Here is a 22514-nt window from a genome sequence, read left to right as displayed (position 1 = left end):
TGTATTGCTTGATAAGACCAATATAAATCCTTGCTTCTGTTCATGGTAATTTTATTTGGCTTTTAAATAATGAAGCAGACTGCAACACTGTCACAGATCTTGTTTGGGATGAAACCTATACAGTACACCTTGATGCATTATAATGACAGACTGAAAAAAAAGAACCCACATTCAGGCTGCATTCATTTTTGCATTTTTTTCCAACTATGAGTCATAGTGTGTTGTCAGTGTTGATGATTCGCTGTACAAACTGAAGGAAGGAAGCATGTCAACATAAAACTCCCAGCAATGCTTTTTCAAAGAAATGTCTCAGGGAAGTGAGAGATGTTTTATTATTACTGACATCAACACTTTAAACTTGTGAAGTTTTTTTTTTAAACACAGAATGGTTGCATTTTCCAACATTTAACAGAAACATTTGTATCGATGTACTCAGACAGAAAAATACGCCAACAAGCTTTGGAATTTGCGTTGTGTATATATGCTCAGGATCTGAGCTGCAAAACCAACCTGATTACGCTCTCAGTGAACATTTACTGACTGAAAATTCTACGGAAAACTCTCACCTAGATCTTGAATTCAAATGGTTAACTTTCTCATTGTTAAGCCTAGTTCCCAGAGATATTCTAGGTTATGGAAAGAACCTAGGGGCTCTTCCAAGAACTCAGGAGGTTCTGCAATGCTGTTGCTCAGTATGAAAAGTGGATCCTCAAAACACCCAATCAAAGTTCCAAGGGGATCTTTAGGTTACAATTTGTGAACCCTACTGGGAATTTTTAGAATTTATTTCCTTGCATGTTTTTGATCGGAGTAACAAAGTCAGAGTAAGTTGACATCCATCCATCCATGCATTTTCTATGCCGCTTATTCGTTAAGGGTTAAGGGGGCCTGGAGCCTATCCCAGCTGACTTCAGGCGAGAGGTGGAGTTCACCCTGAAGGGGTCGCCAGTCTGCCACAGGGCCATCAGGAGCAATTAGGGACTCAGAATCTTGCTCAAGAATACTTCGACACGGTCAACAGGAAAAGAGAGGAACAAACCAGCAACCCTTCAGTTGCTAGACGGCCACTCTACCTCTGAGCTGTGCTGCCCCCAAGTTGACATCCTAATAGTGATAATTCTTGAAGTGCATTTCTTACAAGGCTGTCCAAAAGTTTCTAGGACTTTCTTCTCGGAAAAGAACACACCAACTTTTTAGGAAATACACTCACTGTCCATCATTTTCAGAGCCAGACAAGGGGACAAATACCATTTTTGGTTTTTTTTCTCTCTTTGTTGATATTACAGACCTCCTGAAACCCTCCAGATAGCTGATTGTTCGTTAGCTTGACTGGAATGAATACCATAGAGGGTGGGAGTGAATAATCTCAAGTCATCGGATACACTTCATTCTAAAACAACCCTTGCCTGCATTATTAGAGTTAGGGTTGTGTTTACCATTCACTGTAAAAAAAAAAAAAAAAAACTGGTAAATGATACAAGCTTTTGTCATTTTATTCATTTACAATTATTTGATACAGCTTTTGAGCCGCTGTGTTATTTGACACAGCAGCTCAAAAGCTGTATCATAATTTCAGTCAACTAAACAAAGCGTATGTAACTGATGAAAACAACAGCTTGTCAGCTCTATTCATGGAGGCAAACTCTGTTATAGAGAAAAGTGTAATTGATGACTTTTGAGAATGAATGCTACCACACCCCACTGCTAGCATTCACTGCAGCTAGACTAACAAGCACTCAGCCCTCCAGTGGCGGTCTGGAGCTCTGTAATGCACACAGAGAGGAGAGAAGGGAATCTATTGGATTTTCTGGCTCTAGAAATAATAGACATGGAAAATGTTTCCCAGAAGGTTGGTGTTTTTCTTTCACAAAGTTGTTTATTTTTTTATTTTTTTTTTACAGCCACCAATCATTAAGACATACAAAACTGAGCAGTACTCTGACTCATCAATGTCATCTTAAAAAAGTTATCCGCAAATGTGCTCGTATAGAGGTCTCAATGTTTGCTACTTGTCCGCTGATGCCCCCCCCCCCCATTTTTAAATACAAGACCACAAATATCAAAAATCGCTGAAATAAAAACGTACTTGAAACAAATAAATAGTCGTCGATAAAAATCACTTGGCTGTACACTGTATATTACACTAAGTGTATTCACAATATATCATTGTACAAAAAAATACATATATAAAAAAAAGGAGATTTTCCAACAATTTCCTGTAGTGAAAAGTCTACCAAAAATTGTCTTTCAGAGTTTCAGCTGCCTGGTTCAACTGAGGAAACAATAAACTGACTGTCGAGGAGAAACAGCACAACTTTTCTAACTACAAGTGCACATACAGGGAGTTTGTGCACTGGTGCTGGTCCTGGACTGCAATTTAAACCTCAGCAGTGTCAAATTTCTGACTCATCATTTATGTATCCCAGACCATCAAGACTTGAAATGTTGGCCATAGGTGTGAAGTGGTGCTGCCCATTGCCTTTGAAGTCAACAGCAGAGTGATTATTATTGGCACTACATGGCCCCCCAGACTCGGGCCCCACAAACTGTATCTCAGAAGTTTTGTTCTGTATGTGCATGTATTCAGCTGACTGTCTTTTCACATCACTTTCATGGGAGCTCTGTGTGAACTTGAAGCACTGCAAATGTCCTCTACACCAGAACCAGAATATGACCCCCACCAGGGAGAGGCAAAGCAGTGACAGCAGAGCTACGGCCACTTCTAACCGTGTTATCCTGCCAGTATCACTTTGAGTCTCAGGGGACAGCAGGTCCCCATCGTCCCCCTGTGGCTCCTGCCCTGGGACATTTGTGTGAGCATAGTCTGAGGAATTTTTCACCTCATTGCCAGGAGTGGTGCTTCCTCCCACTCCGGGGCCAGAGTAGAGCTGTAAATGATAAACAGCCACAGTCCGGTTGTATGTTCTGCTGTTGATGCGCTCTACCGAGTCACAGGTGTACAAGCCAGCATCCAACTCAGAGGTGTTCAGGATGAGGAGACCCCCGCTGTAGATGTAGTATTTGTTGTTAGAGTGAAGTATTCGGTCAGAGAATCGCCACAGGACCTGTGCCAAGTTGGAGTGGCGCTGGCAAGGTAGCTGGATGTTGTTCTCTGGAACCAGGGTAAAGTCCACCGCTTCTAATGGAACTAGAAACACATGAACACAAGGTCACTGTGTACTAATAATAGCGCTTGTGAGAGCCTATTTCACACAAAGAGAGCCATGCATACAAACCCTCACCTGGTTCAGGACATTGTGATGCATCTCCCTCCTTCAGACTCTGTATGGCATTATTTAGAGAGGACGAGCTGTGGATGGAGGAGCACCGCGCTATGGAGAAGTCCCAGGCACAGTAGGGATCCCTGGCAAGAATGCAGTCCACACAAGTGTCATGGCGGCTGCAGTTACTGACTGGCATTTGGACTGCACCAAACTCTGAACCTGCAAACACTTGGCCCTAAAAGAAACACACCATCATTGGCACCTCTCTAGTGCTTGTGTGAAATAACGTATTCAAATGAATGGCTTCTAAATCAATACTGGCATAGAAAATGACCAATAAATAAGAGTTATCCAAGATACTGATGAGCTCATACTGCAGCTATATGTGATACCTTGTGGGATGAGAGACGCAGGATGTTGATGGGCTCAGGGGTTTTGTACAGTTGAATTTCCTCGATGATGACCATCTCTCCAGCGTAGTTGACAGCCTTCTGAACATAACCATTTTCTATTGGGACACGAAGAAGTCCAATTACATCAAATAATCACAAATTAAATCACTGAGATGGTAGACTCATATCCAACATGTGCCTTAATCAATCGGCAAATGAGAAGAGGATTGACTCCAGAAAACTTATGATTCCTTTAAAAGCCTACAATTAAATCTCCTTAAATGTTTTCTTAACTTTGAGTGAAGACGTAAGTATTTGTTTTATTTGCCTCTTTGCACACAACTTTTAATGATACAGTTGGGAAAAGGTGTCACATATTTCTGAGCACCATCAGAGTTTAGCAGAGCAGGAATAAGTCAAACGTGCAAGTCATAAGGAAGTCCCAAGTTACCACAGTTGAAATCAAACAAGTCCTGCTGCAGGCAAGAAAGTCAAGTCATTGCTCTAATCAAGTAAGTCATGATTCAAGCTGCACTGTTTCACATATTTAAGTCATGTGTCCTTTTTTCCTCTATAAGGTAAAAATTAATTCAAAGCCTTGTCAAACATAGCTTAAGCTTAATGCCAGCTTTATTAATAAAGTCTGACCAGCCAATCAGTTGGCAAAACATACTGGCCAACGAAACATAACTTAACAGAATGTAAAATGGTGCAAATATTTTATAAAGAAAATAAATCTTGTCAAGTCATCTGCCTCAAGTTATGAACACCAAGTCAAAGTCAAGTTTAAAAGTCCTTAATTTGCAACTGAAGTGATGTCACAGGACTCGAGTTCCCTTCCCATTGGTGTTCAGAAACAAAAAGAAAATGTGAATGCAATTGCAGAACTGTTTGCAAAGTCCTGGTGACACATATCAGCTAAGTTTATTTTTTGGTGGGGAAAATACTTTTATGGACTCTTCCTTAGTAATGAAAATGTTGTATTATTGACTGTTTTCAGGTGCTCTAATTAAACACAATATGGAAACATTGCTAAGAAACTAGCATCTTCAATCTCAGTAAATAGACATAATTTACCAGTGCCAATGAACATGACGGCGTATGTCTCGCCATCTAGTGCCTGCACATTGTCCACCACAATCCGAGTCAGCAAGGCTCCCCTCTTGACCAGCAGCGGCCCTCCTGTCAAAGGACGAACCGCCTCATCCATGAGGGGACGGTCCCTGATGAACTGGAGGGTTTTGTCAGGCAGATCCAGAGAGCGATTCATCCCCATTTCTCGTGCCTTATTATTGATGCACTGAAATACAAAGCAGCTCCTTAGAATAGAGGCTTTTTCAGATTTGACATCTTTGCTTCTGTGTGGATGTCAAATATCATCAGCACTCACTGCTCCTGGTCGGGGGACTGGCACCTCTCCTGTATACATCACCCACTTAACATGGGATGTCTCCACAGCAACAGGTGTCTTAAACTTTCCCTCATTGAAGATATCTCTAATGGCAGACACACTGTATGCACACACCACGGATACCTGGGAGAAGCTCCTGAAAACACAGCCCACACACATTTAGTCAGATAAGCCCAAGACCAATTAACTCGAAGATTCTACTTGAAGCTCATACTAGACACATGAATTCTGCTTGTAACAAACTGCTCATTTTCAAATCTTTATCACTCTTCCAAATTGACTGCTCAGGATGCTCCCCTCCTCGCCTTTGCAGCTCAATAAAACGGCAGAATTTCACTCTTAGGTGCTTACGACTGTGGAGTGAAGACAGCGTAGAAGACACTCTTCCTCCAGTCATCATGCTTCAGCAGGAAGACATCCTGGACAATGGGGGGCAGGCTGGGTTCAGGGAGGGAACAATCCAGACGAGCTTTTAGGAATGACGTCCATTTCCTCTGCAGTGTCCGTTGGCCACCCATGTCCCCCTAAACGGAGACACAGAAAACTCGGTCAAGTGTATTTATTGACAAGCGTATTTCCCTGAAAAGCAACCAGAGGTGTCCAAAGACTTTTGGATATGCCAAAAGTAATGCAGAACCTGTGTTTAAATGTACCTTACAGACACGGGCCACTCTGGACACTGTAACTTTGCTGTAGAAGTCATATTCCATGGCGTTCTCACTGAAGAACAAGTATACTTTATCATCATCACCATCAGGACTATTTAAACTCTCACCCACAGAGTCCATGTAGACAAAGTTTGGCTCTGAAATCACAAAGAAAAAATACATAAGAAACACAACCGATCATCTTAGATCATGCATTAGTGCTGCAATTCTTTTTTACTGAAAAAATTTTTTGGGAACTGCTGTAAAGTATGCATACCATGAAGTAAGAGGGACTCACCATTTAGCCAGGAGCTCTTAAACTCTGTTCTGAGAGCCAAGTTTGAACTGCGCAGGACCACGGGCTCTGAGCCCAAGAAGTTGATGGATGTAGCAGAGTACAGGTCACTTCCTATTTGACAGGAACAAGAGATGAGGCAACATTCCTAGTAGTCCATTTTTCATATTAAGTTAGACAAATATCTCTTGTATTTGCTTAATATTGAACTGAAACTGACTGTTTTCTGACTGGCTACTATATGCTTTAAGTTTTTGGGTGACATTTGGTTCTCAGGTCTTGTGTAGCAAAATCTGGACACAGTAGTCATGCTCTGATCTTTGGGGAACTTTGAAAGTTCAGCAGTATTTTTGTATTCCCCTGTTCTGCTGTTGGCAGCAAACCTGACTCAGACACTCACCAACCATGAGGGAGGAGTATCTCTGGAAGGGATCAAAAGGACACTTCCCCTTTCCCTCCTCCTGCTTTCCCTCCAGCCTCAGCTGTCCATTAGCAAAAGTCTGTTGGAAATAGAGAGAGTTAGAGGGAAGTATTCTTATCAAGCTTAGATCACTCTACCAGTGGTTAGTATGTGTTGTTAGCCCACACGCTCTCTATTCAAACTAGCACGCAACAATTTATCTGCCGTTCAAAAGAGATTTACTTTTAACACAAATAAACTGCCCTTTTTTGCAACTAAGTGCCACAACATGAGAAAATCTGTCAACTCTGTATTACAAGAGAGAGGATGATTTTAATTATGTTGGAATTTCTCGGAGCATGCACAGTTGCACAGTGGCCATTTACAGAGATACAATTTAAGGCCTTGTACTATTGACTGGAACTTTCAACCACTATTATTCAAGGGAGCCAATGCCACTGAGCAAGCCAGACTTACAGTGTTAAAATTTGATGGAATATAGTGAAAAATTAACTTGAGAGTTTGTCAACTGACGTTTTTGGACAGTTTTGCTGTCATTTGTAATTGGTTACGCCATTAGCTTTTGGGCAAATGTATGTGGCTGGATCTTTCTGCATTCTGGAGTAACAAAGATGTGATTCCGCTGAGAAAATAAACATATTTGTGAGCTCAAGACAGCTATGTGTGAGTATTTCAACAGCAGCATACAAGTTTTGGATGATGTATCGCCATAAGCAACAATTTTGCTGCATTTTAGCTTAATCCATCCATCCATCCATGTTCTTCTGCTTATCCTGTTAAGGGTCATGGGGGGGGGGGGGGGTCCTTTGCAGGACCAACACATATAGAGAAACACACTCACTCACAGTCACACCTACAGTCAATTTAGAGTATCAATCAGCCTCGTCCCCTCTTGATATGTTTGGACTGTGGGAGGAAGCTGGAGTACCAGAGAGAACCCACACAGGAACAGGGAGAACATGCAAACTCCACACAGCAAGAACCTGTACCCGAGCTGGGACTCAAACCCTGAACTTTCTTGCTGTGACGCGACAGTGCTAACCCCTGCAGCACCGTGCTGCCACTTAGCTTAATCTACAAAAGAGATTAAATCATTTTGATGGTATTAAGCTAAGGTGTAAGCAAAATTTACTTTTATTTCTCTCTTTTCTTTCAAAAGGACTGTATCGACTCATATTCTAAATTGCCAGGATGTAAGATAAACTGACACAAATCAGAGGCTATGCCTTTATCAAACACAGGCTACTCCAGTTATATCACTTCATTTAATTTCAAGTGGAAACCTTCAGCTATGAAATGTTTGGGTATTCAACTAAATCCAAATTTAGATGAAGTAGTGCCATCAAATATGGAACCTCTCCTCCAAAAATTCATCCATCAATCACCAACGCAGTTTAGCAATATGACAGGATAATCAAAGACTTTTTGTGGGACAAGAAAAGACCAAGGATCAATGTCAAGAAAATTTGGTCACCAACGGACATAGGAGGGATGTCTCTACACAATGTCAGGCTATACAATCTATCATTTGAAATGTTCCGATTGACGAAGCACTGGAAGGAAGCTGAACCAGATCTGAGCTGGACCAAAACTGAGCAGGAGCTAGAAGGTCCCTTCAAGCCTTTGGACGGACTTCCGCTTGGTTCAACTACTAATGGACAGGATTACTTTTCAAACGCAGTATTGGCTCATTCTAGGGCAACCTGGAGAGAAGTACACTGGATGTGTGGTGTGTCACACTTAAGACAACCACATGCCTCTATATGGCACAACCCTTCCGTATGATCGAGAAAAGGAATGTCTACTGGAATGAATGGCTTATAACAGAGATGCACAAGATAGGTGACCTATATTCAGATGGAGTGTTTAGTTCTTTTTCTGAACATAAGCAAAAATATATTTTGGAAAGTAGAGATAAATAGGGAACAGTGCCTCCCTTGAGTTCCAAATGCCTGCTCCCAAACTGTTATTTGACCTGAGCAAGCATGGATCTGCTGATGTTGGGTAAGATAGCTTATAATTCTGAGTACAGACTATGTGCAAGAAGCAAAAAGACAGAAAAGGCCACTTAAGGAGGAAGTCAAGAGACACTTAGCTACTGCTACTCACTCAGTAAGTGTAATGGTAGTTACTTGCAGCTTTTGACACACAACAGCTGTAAGTTCAGACCTATGGTCTTGTAATGAGATCCTCATTAACATGAAGGATGTCACAGTAGAGCCAAAGGTCATTTTAAACCATGTTAAACCATATTTCCGTCCACCGCTGTCCCAACACCTGCCAAAATCAGGTGTTTTGCTAAATATTATCTCAGGTAATCTACTAATTCTCAAATGAAAAGATATAAAGGCATCCTTGTTGTGTAAGCTGCTGCTGCTCAGCAAAATTACATGTTGCTTTAAATAAGCACAACTGAAATTCATTCAAGCCAAAGGCAGTTCTTTCTTTAAAGGAATGAAAAAAATGAAAACTATTTTCACATGATTTGAATAACTCAAATAGCACCATCATATCAGCCAAAAGGAGAGTGCATACTTCCACCAACGAATACTCAGCCAAAGCTGATGTCAAAAAATTGAATTATTATCTCTGTCAATTGGATCTGCCCCCAAATTCAATGGATTCTTCTTGGCCCATTCTACACACCTCCACCAAGTTTGTTGAATTTCTGCCTTATAGTTTTTGTGTAATCCTGCTAAAAATCAAACAAACGCTATCAAAAACATGACCACCTTGGCAGAGGTAATCCACAAAAGTCCTGCCTATAGGCATAGTTTGCTAACATTCCTGTTAACTTCATACTTACCATATAATCACAGATGGGGCTAAAGGCATTTGTGCCACACACATACGTAGATGTGTGATTCACTTTGTGAAGCGTTCGAATATAGTTACGACATTCCACCTGCAACAAGATCCAGCAGAAAGAATTCAAGGGTCAGAGCTTTGTTGGTTCTGCCATGAACACACAGACACATATACTGCACACGACGCCTGAAAATGTGCTGGTGACCAGGAGGTCAAGGCTGTTTGTGCATTTTCTTCTTATGCCTTTATTTGGACATCAAGCCCAGAGCTGTAAGCACAACACTCTAAAGAGAATTCTGTATAAAGACTTGAAAAGCAAAAAAACAAAACAAAAAAAACAACAACATAAAAAAACCAAAACCCCCCTCCCACATAAATGATTTACAAATGCATAGAGAAAAGTTACATGGAGGAGTAAAATGCTTTCACTCATCCTCGACATTTGTATTCCCGCACTAGATGTAAAAGTAACTGCTTTGACAGACATTACACAAACCTCAGCATGCTTTCCCTTGTACTTGCACTCCCTCTGCTTTTCTTCTGTAACTCGCCAGTACACCTGCATCAACAGAAGCAAAACTCTCGTGTCAAAGCACGCAAACCGAAACGTGACAGTGGTGCCATGGCCGGTTTACCCTCACACATTTCATTGTTTGTCTAACATCAAAACAAGTCTGTGCACAAAACTCTTTTCAGTCATGACGGTTACCTGTGTAACTACAAACATGAATCAACAGACTACTGACTCAACAGGACCATTTCCTTATATAGAACACAGCCCGATAACGCACTCTTGTACAGGGCTGCACAATTCATAGATTATTAATATTTCAAATCCGAAATTCTACTGTAATTTTCAAAAAGTATTTGCTAAAGGCTACTTGTATGTGTATATATATATATATATATATATATATATATATATATATATATATATATATATGTATATATATACACATACATGCACATATATAGTATTGCAAATTAAAAAATTTTAAAGCTGCAGACTCAAGAAAACATCTTTGTTTGAATAAATATTTGAATAGATTTCTCAAGGAAAATGAGAACAATAAGATAAATATCAACATCATCTTCTATACTGCAAATCAGAATATAAACTCAGTGAAAATATGTGAGGTAACAGTGCTTAGTACTGCATAACCGTGCCTGAGATGAAAGAAACAATACTCCTAAAGACTGTTAATGTGATGATAGCTAAGACAATAATATAAAGGTATTTACAATATTGAGGTTTCTTCTCTAATTAGGGCCTGAGCCCGAAGGTACTTCAGGCGAAGACCCTATTATGTTTGCTCGTTTTATTTTATTTTCCTCTCTTTAAAAAAACACAGGAATTTATGGGTGATAAAATGTGTAAGCATGTATTTATACATGCTTATCCTATTATTATTATTATTATGAATTCAAACTGTAGTGTGTAGTACTTTATAACATTATTTAGTGATGACTATTGTTTTCTTGTTTTTCTTTTTGCTGTACTTATTCATAATCTCTAAAGAAGTTTTTCATATTTAAATCAAAACTCTCAGAGTTAACAGCAAAGCTATTATGCAGCGGGCCATGTTTTATTGTGCATCTAACTATAAGTGTTTTTATCACTTCACAAGTTCCAACCAGTAAATGCTGTAAACAAACTTTATTCCATAACTCTCTACACGTGCTCTTACCGCAGCCTTCCTGAGAGAGATGTTGTTTATGTCGAGAGCGTAGACAGCCTCTCTGGCCCCAAGCAGCAGCACACCCAAGTCATCTCTCATCAACATGGTGGAGTAGTTGAAGATGCCCTCTTCTCTGAACATCTTTAGCTCATCTAAGCAGAGAAGAAGATCGCAACTACATCATCACACTGTTTCTCCTGTTTTCCAGTTGTAATAAAAAAAGAAAAAAATACACACAGCACAGAGACACAGCAACAACAAAATGCAAGTTTACTGAAACTAATCTGGCAGTGACCTGTGGTTAACTTGGATTTAATCGCCAATAAGGACTCTTCATCTATACAAACCCCTTAATAAGCATGTCACGGTTGAATCCAGTGTTGGGACTTACTCTGGTAGTGGACAGTCTTTCGTGGGACACAATAGCGAGTGTTGAGTGCACCGAATGAACCACGGAGCATCAATCCACAGACAATGATCAGGGCTGACAGAAGAGACATGGCTTAGTGTCCAGCTTCATCTAAGTGTGGAAGAGCTGCAGCTCCACCACCAAAGCAGACGATCAGAGACAGAACATGGTCAAAGGTCCCAGTCCAGATGTTGCTGTTGTTACACTTTGGGGCCGTCACTGTCCTGGACATGTGCCACTCTGGCACAGGCCATCTTTCCCAACAAAGACCCTCGCAAGAAAGCACACAGAGATGTTTATTCCAGCCCGTTCAGTATACCGGAGTCTGCTTCTTTACAGTACAAAGTGTGTATCCAGCGTGATGACTATGTTGGGGTTAGCCTCCAGCGCAGTGCTAATGAGCCACTGGTGTCCTCTCTGGAAGGAGGAGGTGAAGCCATGGCGCACAGCTACAGGAAAAGGGTGCTGTAGAAGATCAGCTTCATGGTGCCCCCCTACTGAGAAATATATAAAGATATATATGAGTTTTATGGAGGAGATCTTTGGCAGACTGAACCTGAAGTACACATTACAAAACGAAAAAAAAAAACTCAATTCAATTAGAATTATTCTTTCACCATCAAGGGCGGGAATTAAGGCAAACACTTCGCAAACAAGTACACATGTACAATGAACTCACACACATTGAAAAATCTTAAAAACAGACATGTGACAATGTCAAAAGGAGTTAAAACACTCAAGTATGTGGTCTGCAGCTGGCTGCAGGCTAGATCAAATACCAAGGCTACGACAGAAGAAGCATCAAGGTGAACACCAGCTAACCTGACCATTGTGTGTACTGTCGCTGCTCACATATTTAATGGCAACAGGGATCAAATTAACATATCTTCACATACTTTTCACCTCTTTTTATATGCCTTTAATTGTTACTGCTGGATAGCACAAAGAGGTACGTAAAACTTATACACAAAGGTGGGAGACACTTTTATTGCTTGTTAATATAAACTACAGTCTCCAGTCTCAGTGACACCACAGCAACAAAGCATCACACTTTGACAAATCTAAAGGGGGCTCATGACAAAAAAAAAAAAACAGAATGGTCAAAATGGAAGGAGAAATCCTGATATAACTCTATTATGGGTCCAGCAGCATAGATAATTATAATCCTACAATTCTCATGATGCATCTGGAAATGCATCTGCCCCTTACCTGTTAAATGTTCATACATTTATTTGGTTCCACATTCTTCTTCAAAATTAAGTAACAGTAATTGTGAATTAAGTAATTTTGACTCCATCACTCTGTTGAGTTTTAAATATAATATGATACCATATTATTAGATTATTGAGGTAGCACACAGTAAGTTGGCTTTTCAGCTCTATTTTGAAATTCTCAGTAAATCATGCAGAGGGGTGTATTGTGACCCATCAATTCCAAGTAGAGACTTTTTGTTAGAAAGTCTTGTTTCCAAGCCTAACCTTGGATGCGGTGATGATCGAATCGTGGTGATTCCTACCGTTGTCTTTCAGGGCTACAGAGAATATTAGAGTGTTTTCCCAAGTTGAATGGTACTCCTCCTGACAAGTAAAATGATCTCCACAGTGGAAGCAGTGAGGTTACTGTCTGTCAAAGACACAGGGACACGGACAAATATAAGTCAGGCCAGGTCAGGTCGATGTTATAAATAGATTCCACTTAGAACAACAATTACTGACCAACATGCTACCCAAAGATATTTGGGCTCATCAAAAAACTGTATTTACAAATTAGAGACAAGAAGTTCCTGTCAGGGCCAGCCAAGGCTGACGCATGCATGAACTCTAACAACCTCATGGTTACGTCAGAGTCCACAAACACCTTGAGTTAAAGGCCTGAAACATCAGAACTGTAAACTTTACGAGGAAATTTGTGAAATCCTGTTGAGTGCCACACTACCCCCCCCCCCCGACTCTCTCTTCCTCCTCGACACTCTGTCTCTTCCTGTCCTCCTCCCTGATAAGACCCTACTTCCTCTGGGCTCAGCGGGGTTCAAGCACTAGACGATCCGCTTAGGTTTGGGCATGCATACAGATCACACTCAAACTCACTGCTTTAACACACCACTCATTCCCTACTCTGAGATTCAAGCTGAATTGAGACTTCGCACTTTGCACAAGTTTCTTTCTCTTTTGACTAAGTGAGCGGTGCAGCCTCATTCAAAATTCATCAAGGTGTGTTTCCTCAGTATAACACACAAGAATAACATATTCACAAGGTAAAATCTATATGCTTACCTTTATGGTGCACACCCTTCAGAAGCAGCACACATCTGCTTTGCTGATAGAAACAAAAGTGACAGCACCCAAATTTCATCGAGAGACAGCTCAGCTCTCGATCCCCTGTTGTCTCAGAACAAACTCAAGTTTTGAATGTGCGTTTTGCAACAAACTGCCATGCTCCCAACCTTGTTGTTACTTGATACGGTGGGACGAGCTGCTGCATGTATAGAACTGCTCATCTGTTGTCAGAGCAGCAATGTCTCACATACTTTTACCCACAGGCTGTACAGGGAGGAGGAGGATGGGGGGGGGGGGGGGGGCTAGTGGGTTGAGTGCTACAGCTGTGCATGGAATGACTGCAGGTTGTTTTTCACAGCAGAAACATCCCAAACGGTGTAGACTGACAGGTATGGCTCTCATAACAGAAGAACATGCAGCAGTTTTCCTTCTTTTCTGTACATTTGTTCATCCAGAGTCACACTCAGTGTGTGTGTGTGTGTGTGTGTGTGTGTGTGTGTGTGTGTGAGTGAATGTAGATCAGGTATGTTTGGGGGGGAATTGCTTGTCATAAGGTTTTTTTTGTCATAAGTTTTTTTTTTTTTAAAGAAAGAAACCTTTGAGTACAAGTTGTCAAGTGATTCACGAAAATAACACGACTTTAATCAAATATTTTCAGAATTTTACTTGATGAGGCATAAAAACTGAATTCAACAGCATTATAATTTAAACACTTCAAAGAAATAAAGAAACTTGGTAGCATTCCCTTAGATTAATTCCTGAAAAATATGAAAATTGTGGCTGCCAGATAACAATCCAAACTTTATGTGAGGGGTCTCTTTGGATGACATAAATCTTCTCCCTTTTGTCCACTTAATTAATCAGGAAGGACCCTCCCATGGACTTTTTGACCCCCTCTTCCTTGGTATCACTGTCAAAAAATCACCATGACAATGACAACCGTACACATGTTGGCATCTTATGAGCTGACCCTTAATTAGAGGACACGTGTTTGATAGAATAATAGAACGAGAGGCAGGTTATCACCTTTTCTTATAATCTCCGTGTTCTTTCTCTAAGGCTCAATCATTTTCTTTTCTTTTCCCAAAACAATACTAATCCACCATTAGATTAGTTTTTCTCTCCTCCGAGGGAGAGGGTATGGACAGACGCACTGCTGTGAAACTCATTTATGTCATTTTGTTTGTTTATAAGGGAATGATTCCAGTACAGCCAGCAAAACCTGCTTGCTTGAACCGTCATTAGAAAAACAGCTGCATTAAACTACACTGATATTCTGCTTTTGTCAGAGTACAAAACTCCCCATCGCATGCTCCACATAAAAAAACGAAATCAAGAAAATTGTAAAGACTCTTCAACTAGGGCTGTGCAATAAAAGAAATGGAGTCACGTATCATTTTTTTCCACATAACTCTATCGATATTCCAGCCCCCTAGAAATTGTGCAACTTTGCAAAATTCCTTCTTCTTACTGTCTTAATTTCTATGCTGGATGTATCAGTACAGTGTGATCTACATACTATTAGACTACCCTTGTGGTATCCATCAAATTCTATTGAAGTTCTGTTTCTAATACTCAGTAAATTATGTGCGTCAATGTGTATCGGAAAAATATTGCAAGCTCCTTGCCCATAACCTGCTCTGTCTTCAACGCCCAACTCAAAGTCAGAACTTCTACGTAACTAGAACAAACAAGGTAAATGTTGGAAAAATATTTATTTACATCTCCATATGTCCAAATATAGAGCAAGAGTGTGTTATATGTCTCCAGCAAGTATCTTTCTTGTCTATCGGATAATAATCTATAACACTGTAGCTGCTGCGAAGATTTTTTTTATGTGCCAACTGTGAGTTCAGAGGCTGCGCCTGAACTACATTGAAGAAGCCCTGTAGCCATATCTGCACACACTCCAATCACTTGAAGCACAAGGATATTTATAGACCGTTCAGGAGTATCTACAATACTCTACAAAGAATTCTCATGATAACTACGTGCTGTGCTCAAAGCAAAACCCCAAACAGCAGCGTCTGAAACATGCACGCACAAGCAGACTGTTGTCATCATGGTGAGTCACAACTAATTTAAATCAGAAAACTGAGTGAACTGTCAGATAGCTGGAGTGAGCCATGACACCCTCATTTGTTTGACTGTGCTGGATGGGTGAGGTTTCCTCCGGCTGTAACTGACTCACCAGAGACCTGCATACCTAGTCTTTGACTGTCTGAACTCATTGGTGATGATGTAGTCGATGTGCAGTTGAATGTAAGCATAGCTGCCTGCTGGCAGGCCGGCCGGCTGTGATACACTGTTCCATCACAGAGGCCTGAACAGGAAACTGGTTGTGGGAGGGTTTCCACCTTTGACACTCCTTGTTTCACCAACCCTGTTGTGAAACAGTCACTGGAAAACACATTCCCAATCCAACACCTGGTTATATTTTTGCAAACTCAGATGGCTAAAACAAACCTTTCTTTTATTATCATGACAGACATGTTCCACATTTGTTTTGATGTGGAGGACAAGAGTTGTAATTAGCTGAACAAACATTTTGAAAACAGGTTGTGTGTACAGTTACAGCCTAATCTACATAAATGGACTAAAAGTCTAAGTCACTGATGTGCATAAGGATGACAACCATACTAAATCTAACAAACTCTTCAGGATGACAATTGCTCTGATGAGACAAATTACTGGTCATAGAGGCACATCATAGAACTACATGTTGGAACATACAAACCACAAACACACACACACACACACACAGACAAGTCTGAACACGAAAGGAAAAATATGAACAACATAGAACATCTCTGCCTGTGTTGTGAGACAAGTTCATTGACAGATGGGAACACCCAAGAAAACAAACTGGGGCCACCTTACCTAGTTAGATGCAAGACAAATTTCATACAAGTGAATGAGTTCTGAATACCATCAACCTTGTATTTCAATGCAAGTCAAACAGCTTTTTTCCACATAAATGTGATATATCCATTTGATATATCATGGGGGAAATTGGATTCTCTTACACTGGAGGAACAGGTATTATATTGTTTACAAATGAAGGCACACACCATTAAAAACAACCCCTAGGCCTGTCATGTGACATGTGATGGCTTTTTTTTTTAAACATATGTGCTTCTATTAAACCTTTAAGACAAATGTGAGGCCATCTGATCAGGACTCCCTATGAGTACCAAACACAAGTTATACTGCTTTATGCATGTGTTCGTGCAAGTAAACACATAAAGCCAGCGTGTTATTTGTGGTTGCTGTACGCAACCGTGCCCCAGCACCCTCATGACACCACTGAGCTGGCTGAAATCGAGCAATCCTCTGAGGCAAGTCTTTCCACCTTTCTCTGAGTCTCAACCAAAGATCATGTTTTTATCTCTCACCATCAAACCATTAAATATCATACTGAAGTTACCATATCCCTCACAAATTGCAAACACAAGCAAATCAAATATTCTGCCAGCAAATTATTCATGAGGAAAAAAACGCAACGGAAATTTTCACCAGAAGCTGGTATCTTTTCATTGATGGGATTTTAGCTTTGCATGTAGATAAACCAAGTGACAGTTCATTAATTTCTAAGAAGTCACTGCGCCGTGTGTGACACTGATGTGAATCTGCACCAACATGTTAGAGGAGCGTTTCTACGAGCGTCAGTCTTAACGCGTATCCTACAACAGCTTCGTCCAGCTCTCAGCCGCTATTATTAGTTTAGGATATCCTATAATCTTAGGATAGAATTTAAAGTGCGCTATCTGTGCACCTATCCACCCCACAGTTTGCCGCTGCATTTCCCACCATCAGCTCCGCGTAAAATACGCATGTGGAACAAATGTGTACAAGTTTATAAATCACAACACACTTACTCGGGGTTGCCAACGTCGGAAATCGATTAGTTTGCCGGTGTTTTCCTCGTCTTCTCTGATCAGGTTGACGGTTTGTGCTCCACCTGTAACGTTCACAGGGAGCGATAATCTGGCAGCTCTCGGTGGTAGGCAGCGCCTGATCATGTGACTTTTGATTGTACCTTTCTTCAAAACATCTCACTGGATCCCAGCCAATCAGTTGTAACCGCTAAATCAGGCCAATGTTATTCACTTTCCATCTATTTTAGCGTAAGGGGAATTAACACCACGTTCAAAATGCGTAGTGCGTGCGTGAAGTTATGGTATATAAGTGCGCGAAGAGCATTTTTATTATTATTCAATTATCACTGGAATTATAAGCATTAATTCATCATTATTAATTCTAAAACAAGCTGCGTTTTGATAAAGGTAACATATCCAAATACCGTCAGGTGTGAAAATGTGAAAAAAAAAACCACGGAATATTTACAGGTTCTACCACGCCATCTAGTGGCTCATTGCAATTTTTACTAAACATATCTGAAAAAGAAACTTAATACCAAACATATGGTCCAAAATGTTTTTTCAGAAGAATGATATACAATCAACAATAGTTCTAATTAAATGCAGAATAGCTGAAGAGCTGGTATTTGTCATGTCCGTGTTCTTTACTGGTTGTGCTTCCATTTGCCGTCTTCCATTCCTTTTCTCCCTCCGGGGCTCGGGGTCCGGTGGTTTTGGGAAGAGTGAACCATTTTCAGTTTGGCCATCGGGGTGCCAGGTGTAGAGCGAGGGTGCTGTTGTTTGCTGGCCACAGAATGCATATTTGTATAGATAGGACACTCTGATTCTACAATAAAAAGTAAACAGAAAATGAGCGTAAGAATGAAAGTCTGTTGTAAACCATTTGAACATGAAAAACTCTCCTGTAATGGGTTTATCAATCAATAGCTTGGCTCAGCCTCCAGGTTCTAAGGAAGATACTGATCTCAATAGAAAACTATTAAGATATCATCTGATGACTTTATGGATCTTTTCCAAATTTTTTTTAGGTATAATTGAAAGGACGATTCACTTTGGAGGGTGTATACTGTATTCTATCAGGGTTTGTCTACTGTTATTATATGTTTTGTCATTTATCTTAGTTTAGTGAAAACTCAAATTGGCATATTTCATGTAATTTGCACTCTAAAATGTCATCAGTTGTCATTTTATAACTGAGCTGCTGAAGCCTCTGGAGCCCTCCACTGAAATAATATTTCTGCATTTAATTGAAATTTAAAGAAGAAGACATCTGAACACTGTCATACCTCTTAACCTCATTTCAGCTAAATGACATGTTCAGTGGTTTGTCATTTCCTGTATGCTCCCGTTCAAAGGAAGCCCCTTACAGTAATAGCAATGTAACCATAATGAAGAAACTGCCATCTTGTAGGTCTAGTATATTTCTTTATAATGCAGTAATGCATACTGCTTTATAGCAGTAAATCTCATGTAAAGGATTTCCTCCTTCTGTGTCTGCTCCATCCTCTATAGTACTTTTTTAACTGTTGCACCCAACTTTCTTCTATGTGGTGTTAATGGTGTCATTTAAAATTGACAATATTTGAAAAATTGCTAAAAAAAAAAATGGAAAGAGAATAACATCTTGCTGTCCAACTGAAAATTACAGCGTCATACCGCATAAAATAAATTAGGTGGCATTGAGTGATTTTTTTCATTATTTTATTTTAAAGCAACGAGGTATAACTTATTCCCACATTTTGATAATTAATAGCCATGAGATTGCTACTACTGACCCAAAATAACTAAATAGTGGAAACAAGTTACATCTTGTAACCTGGAAATAACTAAAATGAAAAAAAAAAAACGCTTTGTATCTTGTGGTTTCAAATTTAACTAAATTGAAAGAAAAAGTTATATCCTGCCTTAATATAACTCAACTGAGGAAACAAGTTTGATGTCCTTGCCTTATAAATATATGATTAATAAGTATACTGTTGAATATTTGTGTCAATTTGTTTTAACCCACACAGGAAAAGCCCGCGCGTCTTCTCTGACCTATGCCTACATCTCGGATTGTCTTACACGACTGCTCCACCACAACGACCACTGACTGAGTCAGCTTGCACCCATTTACCTCGAGTAAGGTACAGCTGCATGCAATCATGTGCGCTGAGCCTCATCTCACTGTTGTTCAACCCCTCACGTGCATGTTGTCTTGCACCAAATCGATGTCGATACAGATCAGTCACCTGTAAGTATGCTTTGGCCATTCTAGATCTAACATCACTGCAAGCACTGAAAGGAAGAGGGGTACCTCTGCGTCTACGTTGCCTTCTGCTCAGGAAAAGACGAATGACCAGCATGATGATGATGATCAGGACAAAGCTTACTACTCCCAGTGTGAGCCACAGCCACCAGTTGTTAAGTGGGGAGACATCTGTGAGAAACACAGGCACTGTGAAGGGAAAAATTTGTCTTCAGTTAGTGTACACAATAATCTTAATTACTCTAGATTGTTAGTCATGATCGCAATCTCTTTTGAGTACATAACTTACTATCTCAGGCAGAGTTTACAAGCGATAATATCACATGGTGTGTAAATGACGTCCATGCCTGTGTGTGCACACATCTTACAGGAGTACATTTTGAATACCTGGTTTTAACCTTTGTGTCATTATGATAACAAGATTTTGTTATGCAGTAGAAGAATATTGAGTTATCACTGCCCGAACACTAACCATCCTAACTAAATTCTTAAACCTAACCCTGATTATACATATTAACTAGAAATTAATTTTAAATTTAAATCAAGTTTTGAACATTTTTTGTTGTTGTGGAGTCTAAAATGGCGGCGCGGTGGTGCGGTGGTCAGCACTGTCGCCTCACAGCAAGAGGGTTCCTGGTTCAAGCCCCGGCTGGAGCACAGGATCTTTCTGTGTGAGTCTCCATGTTCTCCCTGTTCCTGTGTGGGTTCTCTCTGGTACTCCAGCTTCCTCCCACAGTCCAAAGACATCAAGAGGGGACGAGGCTGATTGATACTCTAAATTGACTGTAGGTGTGACTGTGAGTGTGAATGGTTGTCTGTCTCTATGTGTTGGTCCTGCCATGGACTGGTGACCTGTCCAGGGTGAACCCTGCCTCTCACCCTTAAGCCGCTGGGATAGCCCCCCCCCCCCCCCCCCCCCCTGACCCTGAACAGGATAAGAGGAAGAAAAATGGATGGATGGAGTCTGGAATTAGACCCCACAAGTGTTCTCCCCATTTTCAGACCTCAGAAAGTGAGCCTCTCATGCTCTCTCTATCTCACACACACACACACAGACACTTTTTGACTGGTACAGGTATGTTGTATTGTCTAAGTGATGCTGTAAGAGGGAAGCAGTGAATTGAGGCAACTTTTCTGTTATGTCAAACCAGACAGTCAGTTGAAGTGTGTCATCATATTAGAATAAGATACAAGTAATACTTACTGACAAGTACTTCCATTCTGTTGCTTTCCATAGATTTATAGAAGGGAATCTCTACTATGATTTTGTTGTAGTACCATCCAGTGTTGTTGAGCGTAACATTGAACAATGTGTGATTCAGCCAGATCTCCTTGTCCATTTGTGTTTTCAGAAACAAAGTGGTTTGGTCAACGATTTTGTCAAACCTGGCTCCAGAAGAACTGAAATACCATATTGTCTTAACTCTCTCAGGTGCCTCTATCTTTAAACGGTAGCACAGAGTGAAAGAGGATCCAAAAGGAATCACCACTTTTTCCTGCGTTTCATCCATAATCACCGTGTAGTGATGTGATCTCACCATGACTGCAAATGCCACTGCAAAAAAAGATAGACAAAGACACAGACAGGCAGACAGAGGCGTTCAAGTTTGTTTATTTTGCTATGTTTGCTCATTCGTAATAACTTTAAACATATAAATGCAATTTATTCGTAAAATAATCATTTTTCTGTCTCTTTCATAGCCTTGTGTTCTACTTTCAGAGCTTTTCCGTTTGTTGTGTAGCAGTCAATTTTAAATCTGTGTAACATCAAGTCAAGGGCCTTACCTGTAAGGAACACCAGCATTGATTGTTTAACAGACATTTCCATCATTTCATGGTGGTCTTCATCTCAGAGTCATCCTGTCAGCGTGACCTGCCTGTCTGTACATCTGACAGACAACAACGTGTGTATATGTGGTTGACTGCGTGTGTGCGTGTGTGTGTGTGTGTGTGGGTGGCTGGGAGGAGCGTTTCCCCGTTACTGAACAGTGAGAGCTACTCTCACAGATGGAACCGTATCAGAGTTGACATGAACAACTAAGGATGGAACTCTGCAGGAGAGATTCCATACCAAACAAAGATGCTGCCAATCAAGACTTCAACACCACCTTCTCAAAATAAACAGTGAGCCCATTCGAATGCGTGAAACAATTATGCATGTGAAAACCCAATGAATAATAGCAGGGCAGACAATACCCATATTGGGATTAATGAGAGTCCTGTGGGTTTTGGTAGGAATTGGTAATAAAGCATATTTACCTTGTCCCCACACCTTCTCAGTCAAAGCAACACTTGGTTTCCTGTGACAAAACATAAGTGAGTGTTGAGGTGTAGATGAACTGTGTGAATCAGTCTCCAACCACAACCTTTAAAATGATTGCTGGGGTGAGAACAAACACGAGAAACACATTTTTTGTTTTGTTTTAGGTTCTAACAAGAACATTGCCTGAATACATTTTACATTTCCCTCTTTAAGAGGTATGTTTGGCCTCTGATAGCCTACGTAGGCTTACTATAGCTGTCATAGTGGATGTTGAGCTCAAACTGACAAAAATTCAGTTAAGGTGAAAGTATCTGACATGATTATCAGTGTCTGAGATCAGTTTGAAGAAAAAGAAGCCACAAGAAAATTCGTCTAAGGCTCAAAGCCTGAGTGTAACATTTCACTCCTCCAGCATGTTTGAGTTCTTCATCACCAAGAGGCGGCAATATAAGTAGACAGGCTCATTTTAGTAACCGCATAGATTGGATTGGGGCTCTGTTGCAGAAATGTGATCTATTTTTACAATTAAAACTTAAAGCTACGATACATTTGTGTCATTA

General features: G+C 40.4%; 1 protein-coding gene across 7 annotated transcripts; it reads right to left on the bottom strand.

Annotated features, from left to right (window-relative positions):
* Positions 1-44: 44 nt before the first annotated feature.
* On the bottom strand, positions 45-17740 carry LOC147250060 (semaphorin-4E). Of its 7 annotated transcripts, none has more exons than XM_086224058.1 (15): positions 17441-17740; positions 12765-12909; positions 11269-11783; positions 10887-11029; positions 9695-9757; positions 9197-9295; positions 6370-6469; positions 5973-6083; positions 5681-5832; positions 5379-5551; positions 5007-5163; positions 4694-4916; positions 3617-3732; positions 3243-3459; positions 45-3148 (listed from the first exon to the last, which is right to left on the bottom strand). In XM_086224058.1, the coding sequence occupies exons 3-15, from the start codon at positions 11375-11377 to the stop codon at positions 2394-2396; spliced, it is 2418 nt and encodes an 805-aa protein (XP_086080184.1). In that variant the 5' UTR covers positions 11378-11783; positions 12765-12909; positions 17441-17740; the 3' UTR covers positions 45-2393. The 7 variants fall into 7 exon arrangements, with proteins under 7 accessions (XP_086080184.1, XP_086080186.1, XP_086080188.1 ...); XM_086224060.1 differs by having other exon boundaries at positions 12803-12909; XM_086224062.1 differs by having other exon boundaries at positions 11269-11780; positions 12803-12909.
* Between the last annotated feature and the right edge of the window lie 4774 nt (positions 17741-22514).

The sequence above is a fragment of the Aulostomus chinensis genome, chromosome 14 (assembly GCF_037954235.1).
Source record: "Aulostomus chinensis isolate RoL2024-O1b breed Wild chromosome 14, RoL_Achi_v1.0, whole genome shotgun sequence".
Classification (NCBI taxonomy): domain Eukaryota; kingdom Metazoa; phylum Chordata; class Actinopteri; order Syngnathiformes; family Aulostomidae; genus Aulostomus; species Aulostomus chinensis.
The sequence above is the reverse complement of the archived record's forward strand: the minus strand, read 5'-3'. Positions and strand labels throughout refer to the sequence as shown.